Source organism: Salvelinus fontinalis, chromosome 28 (assembly GCF_029448725.1).
Source record: "Salvelinus fontinalis isolate EN_2023a chromosome 28, ASM2944872v1, whole genome shotgun sequence".
NCBI classification, from domain to species: Eukaryota; Metazoa; Chordata; class Actinopteri; order Salmoniformes; family Salmonidae; genus Salvelinus; species Salvelinus fontinalis.
The window spans coordinates 46,361,746-46,371,442 of record NC_074692.1 but is presented as its reverse complement, the minus strand read 5'-3'; the positions used below and the strand labels follow the sequence as shown (position 1 = coordinate 46,371,442).

Sequence of the window (9,697 nt, the reverse complement as noted above, 5' to 3'; positions counted from 1 at the left end):
CCTGCCGCCCCTTAAATGATGATTGTTTGAACACGACATCACACAATGTCTTGAAGTCATTGACTGAGTCCCAAATGGCAACCAATTCCCTACATAGTGCACTACTTTTGTTTGTAAGGTCTTACCAAGTCCTATGGCCTGCCAATGCCCATACGAGTTCAGAACAGGAAGCAGAATAAAATCCCTGCCCTCAAAAATAAAAGAACCGCTAATTTGAATGCAGGCAAGTTGCATTCCCAGTTCAAACTAAGCTAACCTACTCAGACAGAGGTTGAACACATACATAAAGTATCTCTATAACTATATACAAAAACAAATCAAGTGAAATGTGGGCCCATCCATAATTTTGATTTATTTTATTCATTTCAGACCTTTTGGAGTGAACAGACACAACCGATGACAAATCTGATTATGAGAAGTTACAAAAATAAAACTGAATGACTATAAAGACACGTGATAGTCAGGTGAAAGTTCTAGAAGAGATGATCCTTTTATTCCGTACTGGATCATCGGAGACGTTTCTTCGTTACGGAATCACGTTCAGACGGACGGACAGAAACGTAGACACTGAAGAAAGGCTGAGGCACAGACAAATATCTGCATCCAAAATAGCACCCTCTTCCCTCTATAGTGCACTAGGGGGAACCTGTTCCCTATATAGTGCACTAGGGGGACCATGTTCCCTCTATAGCGCACTAGGGGTGCCCTGCTCCCTCTATAGCGCACTAGGGGGGCCCTGTTCCCTCTATAGCGCACTAGGGGGGCCCTGTTCCCTCTATAGTGCACTAGGGGGGCCCTGTTCCCTCTATAGTGCACTAGGGGGGCCCTGTTCCCTCTATAGCGCACTAGGGGGGCCCTGTTCCCTCTATAGCGCACTAGGGGGGCCCTGTTCCCTCTATAGCGCACTAGGGGGACCATGTTCCCTCTATAGCGCACTAGGGGGACCCTGTTCCCTCTATAGCGCACTATGGGGCCCATGTTCCCTCTATAGCGCACTAGGGGGACCCTGTTCCCTCTATAGAGCACTAGGGGGGCCCTGTTCCCTCTATAGTGCACTAGGGGGACCCTGTTCCCTCTATAGGGGGACCATGTTCCCTCTATAGCGCACTAGGGGGGGCCCTGTTCCCTCTATAGCGCACTATGGGGCCCATGTTCCCTCTATAGCGCACTAGGGGGACCCTGTTCCCTCTATAGTGCACTAGGGGGGCCCTGTTCCCTATATAGCGCACTAGGGGGACCATGTTCCCTCTATAGTGCACTAGGGGGACCCTGTTCCCTCTATAGCGCACTAGGGGGACCCTGTTCCCTCTATAGTGCACTAGGGGGACCCTGTTCCCTCTATAGGGGGGCCCTGTTCCCTCTATAGTGCACTAGGGGGACCCTGTTCCCTCTATAGTGCACTAGGGGGACCCTGTTCCCTCTATAGTGCACTAGGGGGACCCTGTTCCCTCTATAGTGCACTATGGGGCCCATGTTCCCTCTATAGCGCACTAGGGGGGGCCCTGTTCCCTATATAGCGCACTAGGGGGACCATGTTCCCTCTATAGTGCACTAGGGGGACCCTGTTCCCTCTATAGCGCACTAGGGGGACCCTGTTCCCTCTATAGTGCACTAGGGGGACCCTGTTCCCTCTATAGGGGGGCCCTGTTCCCTCTATAGTGCACTAGGGGGACCCTGTTCCCTCTATAGTGCACTAGGGGGACCCTGTTCCCTCTATAGTGCACTAGGGGGACCCTGTTCCCTCTATAGTGCACTAGGGGGACCCTGTTCCCTCTATAGTGCACTAGGGGGACCCTGTTCCCTCTATAGTGCACTAGGGGGGCCCTGTTCCCTCTATAGCGCACTAGGGGGCCCTGTTCCCTATATAGTGCACTAGGGGGACCCTGTTCCCTCTATAGTGCACTAGGGGGACCCTGTTCCCTCTATAGCGCACTAGGGGGACCCTGTTCCCTCTATAGTGCACTAGGGGGACCCTGTTCCCTCTATAGTGCTCTAGGGGGCCCTGTTCCCTCTATAGTGCACTAGGGGGACCCTGTTCCCTCTATAGTGCACTAGGGGGACCCTGTTCCCTCTATAGTGCACTAGGGGGACCCTGTTCCCTCTATAGTGCACTAGGGGGACCCTGTTCCCTCTATAGTGCACTAGGGGGGCCCTGTTCCCTCTATAGCGCACTAGGGGGCCCTGTTCCCTATATAGTGCACTAGGGGGACCCTGTTCCCTCTATAGTGCACTAGGGGGACCCTGTTCCCTCTATAGCGCACTAGGGGGGCCCTGTTCCCTCTATAGCGCACTAGGGGGACCCTGTTCCCTCTATAGTGCTCTAGGGGGCCCTGTTCCCTCTATAGTGCTCTAGGGGGACCCTGTTCCCTCTATAGTGCACTAGGGGGACCCTGTTCCCTCTATAGCGCACTAGGGGGACCCTGTTCCCTCTATAGCGCACTAGGGGGACCCTGTTCCCTCTATAGTGCACTATGGGGACCCTGTTCCCTCTATAGTGCACTAGTGGGGCCTGGTCAAACTATGATTCCCAGCTAGATAGACACAAGCTTACCTTATTTCCCAGTCGAAACCGAACCTATGAATGCAGATGTCTTTACCTCAGCAGAACTCTTGAGACCAAGACTGGCCTAAAGGGATTAGTTCATCTGAAAAGTAACAGAGAGACTATTCCCTATAAAGTACACTACTACACTAAGTTATATATATTATATATATATATATAGTTATGTAGTAAGGTAGAATTCAGATGAATCCCTTGGTCTCTCACATTTACCTGGAACCAAAACACCGTCACGAGAGAAGCTTTTCGTTCATAAAACACGAGTGTAAAATTAGAAACAGGAAACTTCAGACCATGTCGTCATGATGTCATCACGTTGGAGAGGAAATCAAATCCCCCCCCCCCAAAAAACCTTGTCAGGAGAATAATTCTCTAGTATTCATATAGTGTTACTATGTTTCACGTACATGGAATCTGCATGTACATCACTGAACAACCCGTGGATTAATACACGTTACTAGTGAGTTAGAGCTAGATACCTGGAGAGAATACATAACATACTTTGAAGAAAGACATTTCTGAGGAAGAGAGAAAGATGATTGAATCTTCATTTTTCAGTCGGTCCGGTATCCAAAAACGTTTCTCCATCAGAGGGGAGTTTTTCTGTTTTTCCTGTTGTAAAAGTCAGCGATTTAAAATGGCATCTCGCAGAGACACAAAATACCACGATGGAGGAAGGAGTGAGAGAGTTATCTACAAGGAAAGAAAACAGAAAAACCGTCGGACAGGCCTGGAGCGGTCTACTCTGTTCAGAAAGTCTAGGCGGAGGTGAACTCAAGTCAGGACTAGCCCTCTCCTCTCCGTCCCCACGCCAAACTGTCCTGTCGTCTCCCTCTCCCTCCACCACCATCGTCATTAACCAACCAACCCCCTCCGGTGTCTGAAGGTGGAAGGTCAGGTCACTTGGTAAAGGCGGCCACCACAGCCCACAACAACTCATTGGCGTTGGTCTTCGTGCTCTCCCCCTCTGGCTCCAGGTCCAAGAGCTGCCGTACTCTCTTCATGGCCAGGTCATACTGGTCGTCCAACAGGGGGGAAAATGCATTCTCCAGGACGTCAGACGAGTGGGCCAGGAAGATGAGAGCGAGCAGCCGCTTGTCCATGCGGTGCGGGTCGTTGACCCATTTCTCCAACACGGCCTCCTGGACCCTCTTGACGAGGCGTTGTTTGATGTTGTTGTTGGTGAGCGGGTGAGTGGTCATGTCGAAGAGGAGGAAGTTCTGCTTCTCCGTGGTCAGCACGCCCTTTTCCACCAGGTTCTTGGCTAGGCGCTCCCTCACATTCCTCAGCTGGTAGTGTAGCTTCAGAGGGTTCCACGTCTCACCTACAGGGAGGAGGAGAGAACAGAGGTGTTAAGACCTACAGGGGGGAGGAGAGAACAGAGGTGTACAGACCTACCGGGGGGAGGAGAGTGGTGTTGAGACCTACAGGGGGGGGGAGAGTGTTGTTGAGACCTACAGGGGGGAGGAGAGTGTTGTTGAGACATACAGGGGGGAGGAGAGTGGTGTTGAGACCTACAGGGGGGAGGAGAGTGGTGTTGAGACCTACAGGGGGGAGGAGAGTGTTGTTGAGACCTACAGGGGGGAGGAGAGTGTTGTTGAGACCTACAGGGGGGAGGAGAGTGTTGTTGAGACCTACAGGGGGAGGAGAGTGGTGTTGAGACCTACAGGGGGGAGGAGAGTGGTGTTGAGTCCTACAGGGGGGACGAAGAGGGGTGTTGAGACCTACAGGGGGGAAGAAGAATGGTGTTGAGACCTACAGGGGAGGAGAAGAGTGGTGGTAAGACCTACAGGGGGGAAGAAGAGGGGTGTTGAGACCTACAGGGGGGAGGAGAGGGGTGTTGAGACCTACAGGGGGGAGGAGAGGGGTGTTGAGACCTACAGGGGGGGAGGAGAGTGGTGTTGAGACCTACAGGGGGGGAGGAGAGTGGTGTTGAGACCTACAGGGGGGAGGAGAGGGGTGTTGAGACCTACAGGGGGGAGGAGAGTGGTGTTGAGACCTACAGGGAGGGAGGAGAGGGGTGTTGAGACCTACAGGGAGGGAGGAGAGTGGTGTTGAGACCTACAGGGAGGGAGGAGAGTGGTGTTGAGACCTACAGGGGGGAGGAGAGTGGTGTTGAGACCTACAGGGGGGAGGAGAGTGGTGTTGAGACCTACAGGGGGGACGAAGAGGGGTGTTGAGACCTACAGGGGGGAGGAGAGTGGTGTTGAGACCTACAGGGGGGAAGAAGAGTGGTGTTGAGACCTACAGGGGGGAAGAAGAGTGGTGTTGAGACCTACAGGGGCGAAGAAGAGTGGTGTTGAGACCTACAGGGGGGAAGAAGAGTGGTGTTGAGACCTACAGGGGGGGAGAAGAGTGGTGGTAAGACCTACAGGGGGGAAGAAGAGGGGTGTTGAGACCTACAGGGGGGAGGAGAGGGGTGTTGAGACCTACAGGGGGGAGGAGAGGGGTGGTAAGACCTACAGGGGGGGAGGAGAGTGGTGTTGAGACCTACAGGGGTGAGGAGAGGGGTGTTGAGACCTACAGGGGGGACGAAGAGGGGTGTTGAGACCTACAGGAGGGGAGGAGAGTGGTGTTGAGACCTACAGGAGGGGAGGAGAGTGGTGTTGAGACCTACAAAGGGGGGGGGGGGGGGGGGGGGGGTGTTAAGCTTGACGCAGTTCAAACCGCAAAGCAGCGTTGTCGATGTAACATATGTCCACAACTCGATAACAGCCAAATAAAAAGGCCTGGGGGACAGAGTAGTTATTCCATTGTATTGCCTTTTGCTTATTCTCATTCGTTGTCTTATTTTTATTGTAATAAATCTTGCCATTTTAAACACTTCAAATCCAATTGTTTGGGCTGGAAAGGCTATGAGGCAAGTGTGCCAAACAAGTGAAAATACATTTCTAATCAAATCGATCAAACTGAGAACTTGGAAGTTCTAGGGCAGCTTGGCTCAGACGATTTTACAACAGTAGCAAGGCCGCGCAATGTGGGCTTCGGGTGTTTGCTATGACTACGCGCCAGGACGTTTTCACAGGAATTATAAACAACAGAAATACAGCCCGAAAACATCAGATGTACAAGTTGTGCAAATCAAAATCAAAATGTGGTCCCGTGTGGCTCAGTTGGTAGAGCATGGCGCTTGCAACGCCAGGGTTGTGGGTTCAATTCCCACGGGGGGACCAGGGTTCAATTCCCACGGGGGGACCAGGATGAATATGTATGAACTTTCCAATTTGTAAGTCGCTCTGGATAAGAGCGTCTGCTAAATTACTTAAATGTAAATGCAAACAACAACAAAAAAGGGTAGCCATAAACATGAGTTTAAATCTAAAATGAAGAAAAAAAATTAAATACTGAATATATTTGAATATTAAACTGATTTATAGCCTCCTATCACAACTAGGCCTATACCAATCCAGAGGTGTGGAAATCCTGGACGCCTGGACTCAGCCAGGTTAAGTGACTACATCATTGCACTACATTTTTGTCAAACAGTAGAGCTGGCCTGGTAACACATATATATATATATATATTTTTTTTTTTTAAACATCACGTTTCAGATGTCAAATCCCTTGTTTGGTTGAGCTCATTTTCTCATGTGTTTTTTTAACAACCTAGACACTTTGATCCTCTTTTTGGTGGTTGGCCTGGGTGTCTCCCCCCCCCCAACCTTCTCCAGAAGCATTTATATGCCCTTTGATCCTCAGAGACGCCAGCCAATAGAGTACCACTTCCTCCTGAGGTCTCACGGCAACAAAGCCTGTCCGTCTGGGCTAATGACTTAAATCAATACGATGTAAAAGACACTCTGTCCCGTGTAAAGACACATCTTTACAGTAAGCGTACTTGGGAGTATGATCGGTGGCTTGATAAGAGTATAAAATAACTATCCTCAAAGTAATGACTTGGGGACGTCGGTTGTGAGATGAAAGCTTATTTTTGTAATAATACCTGCTCACAAAACATTTCACCAATTTAGAGATTTTATAAAACAATAAAATAATGTTGATAGCGAAAGCCAGGATAAATCACACAAAAAATAAAAAAAACGAGATCGTAGCAGTTAACTTCCTGTCGCAAGGCATTCTGGTACTTAAAGTCAACAGCGTAATCCAATACTAAACAATACAACAGAAATGTGTACATAGTTCTCAATCTCCTTAACATGACTTCTAATACAATTACTCTTGTACATATGTAAATAACGAGAAAGAAAATATATTTAGATACAGCTCAATGAATTAACTGTAGACATTAACTCTGTAACCCATTAAAAGTTACAACAAAGAGAAGATATGAATAATGATACATTTTTTGGCTGAGACCACTCTGTTAGTAGTAAACCTCTGTTTGGGGGCTGAGACCACTCTGTTAGTAGTAAACCTCTGTTTGGTGGCTGAGACCCCTCTGTTAGTAGTAAACCTCTGTTTAGTGGCTGAGACCCCTCTGTTAGTAGTAAACCTCTGTTTGGTGGCTGAGACCCCTCTGTTAGTAGTAAACCTCTGTTAGTAGTAAACCTCTGTTAGTAGTAAACCTCTGTTTGGGGGCTGTGACTCCTCTGTTAGTAGTAAACCTCTGTTAGTAGTAAACCTCTGTTTGGTGGCTGAGACCCCTCTGTTAGTAGTAAACCTCTGTTTGGTGGCTGAGACCCCTCTGTTAGTAGTAAACCTCTGTTTGGTGGCTGAGACCACTCTGTTAGTAGTAAACCTGTTTGGGGGCTGAGACCACTGTGTTAGTAGTAAACCTCTGTTTGGGGGCTGAGACCCCTCTGTTAGTAGTAAACCTCTGTTTGGGGGCTGAGACCACTCTGTTAGTAGTAAACCTGTTTGGGGGCTGAGACCACTGTGTTAGTAGTAAACCTCTGTTTGGTGGCTGGCCTGGCTGAGACCACTCTGTTAGTAGTAAACCTCTGTTAGTAGTAAACCTCTGTTTGGTGGCTGAGACCACTCTGTTAGTAGTAAACCTCTGTTTTGGGGCTGAGACCACTCTGTTAGTAGTAAACCTCTGTTTGGGGGCTGAGACCCCTCTGTTAGTAGAAAACCTCTGTTAGTAGTAAACCTCTGTTTGGTGGCTGAGACCCCTCTGTTAGTAGTAAACCTCTGTTAGTAGTAAACCTCTGTTTGGGGGCTGGCCTGGCTGAGACCACTCTGTTAGTAGTAAACCTCTGTTTGGTGGCTGAGACCACTGTGTTAGTAGTAAACCTCTGTTTGGAGGCTGAGACCACTCTGTTAGTAGTAAACCTCTGTTTGGAGGCTGAGACCACTCTGTTAGTAGTAAACCTCTGTTAGTAGTAAACCTCTGTTTGGAGGCTGAGACACTCTGTTAGTAGTAAACCTCTGTTTGGGGGCTGACACCACTCTGTTAGTAGTAAACCTGTTTGGGGGCTGAGACCACTGTGTTAGTAGTAAACCTCTGTTTGGTGGCTGGCCTGGCTGAGACCACTCTGTTAGTAGTAAACCTCTGTTAGTAGTAAACCTCTGTTTGGTGGCTGAGACCACTCTGTTAGTAGTAAACCTCTGTTTGGAGGCTGAGACCACTCTGTTAGTAGTAAACCTCTGTTTGGAGGCTGAGACCCCTCTGTTAGTAGTAAATCTCTGTTAGTAGTAAACCTGTTTGGAGGCTGAGACCACTCTGTTAGTAGTAAACCTCTGTTTGGGGGCTGAGACCACTCTGTTAGTAGTACCTCTGTTTGGGGGCTGACACCACTCTGTTAGTAGTAAACCTCGGTTAGTAGTAAACCTCTGTTTGGTGGCTGAGACCACTCTGTTAGTAGTAAACCTCTGTTTGGGGGCTGAGACCACTCTGTTAGTAGTAAACCTCTGTTTGGAGGCTGAGACCACTCTGTTAGTAGTAAACCTCTGTTTGGTGGCTGAGTCCACTCTGTTAGTAGTAAACCTCTGTTTGGTGGCTGAGACCCCTCTGTTAGTAGTAAACCTCTGTTTGGAGGCTGAGACCCCTCTGTTAGTAGTAAACCTCTGTTTGGAGGCTGAGACCACTCTGTTAGTAGTAAACCTCAGGTAGTAGTAAACCTCTGTTTGGTGGCTGAGACCCCTCTGTTAGTAGTAAACCTCGGTTAGTAGTAAACCTCTGTTTGGAGGCTGAGACCACTCTGTTAGTAGTAAACCTCTGTTTGGTGGCTGAGACCACTCTGTTAGTAGTAAACCTCTGTTTGGAGGCTGAGACCACTCTGTTAGTAGTAAACCTCTGTTTGGAGGCTGAGACCACTCTGTTAGTAGTAAACCTCTGTTTAGGGGGTGGCCTGGCTGAGACCACTGTGTTAGTAGTAAACCTCTGTTAGTAGTAAACCTCTGTTAGTAGTAAACCTCTGTTTAGGGGGTGGCCTGGCTGAGACCACTCTGTTAGTAGTAAACCTCTGTTTGGAGGCTGAGACCACTCTGTTAGTAGTAAACCTCTGTTTGGTGGCTGAGACCACTCTGTTAGTAGTAAACCTCTGTTTGGAGGCTGAGACCACTCTGTTAGTAGTAAACCTCTGTTTAGGGGGTGGCCTGGCTGGGACCACTCTGTTAGTAGTAAACCTCTGTTTGGGGGCTGAGACCACTGTGTTAGTAGTAAACCTCTGTTTGGGGGCTGAGACCACTCTGTTAGTAGTAAACCTCTGTTTGGTGGCTGAGACCACTCTGTTAGTAGTAAACCTCTGTTTAGTGGCTGAGACCACTCTGTTAGTAGTAAACCTCTGTTTGGAGGCTGAGACCACTCTGTTAGTAGTAAACCTCTGTTAGTAGTAAACCTCTGTTTGGGGGCTGAGACCCCTCTGTTAGTAGTAAACCTGTTTGGGGGCAGAGACCACTCTGTTAGTAGTAAACCTGTTTGGGGGCTGAGACCACTCTGTTAGTAGTAAACCTCTGTTTGGTGGCTTAGACCACTCTGTTAGTAGTAAACCTCTGTTTGGGGGCTGAGACCACTCTGTTAGTAGTAAACCTCTGTTTGGTGGCTGAGACCCCTCTGTTAGTAGTAAACCTCTGTTTGGTGGCTGAGACCACTGTGTTAGTAGTAAACCTCTGTTTGGTGGCTGAGACCACTGTGTTAGTAGTAAACCTCTGTTTGGTGGCTGAGACCACTCTGTTAGTAGTAAACCTCTGTTTGGGGGCTGAGACAACTCTGTTAGTAGTAAACCTCTGTTTGGTG

The 9,697-nt window shown here is 48.9% G+C and overlaps 1 protein-coding gene across 1 annotated transcript in view; it reads right to left on the bottom strand.

Moving 5' to 3' along the window:
• Positions 1-341: 341 nt before the first annotated feature.
• Positions 342-9,697, bottom strand: part of LOC129825793 (Golgi phosphoprotein 3-like) — a 53,062-nt gene continuing 43,706 nt past the window's right edge. The window contains exon 3 of the mRNA XM_055885935.1: positions 342-3,884. Coding sequence (XP_055741910.1) covers positions 3,460-3,884 — 425 coding nt within the window. The 3' untranslated portion in view covers positions 342-3,459. The remainder of the gene's footprint in view (positions 3,885-9,697) is intronic.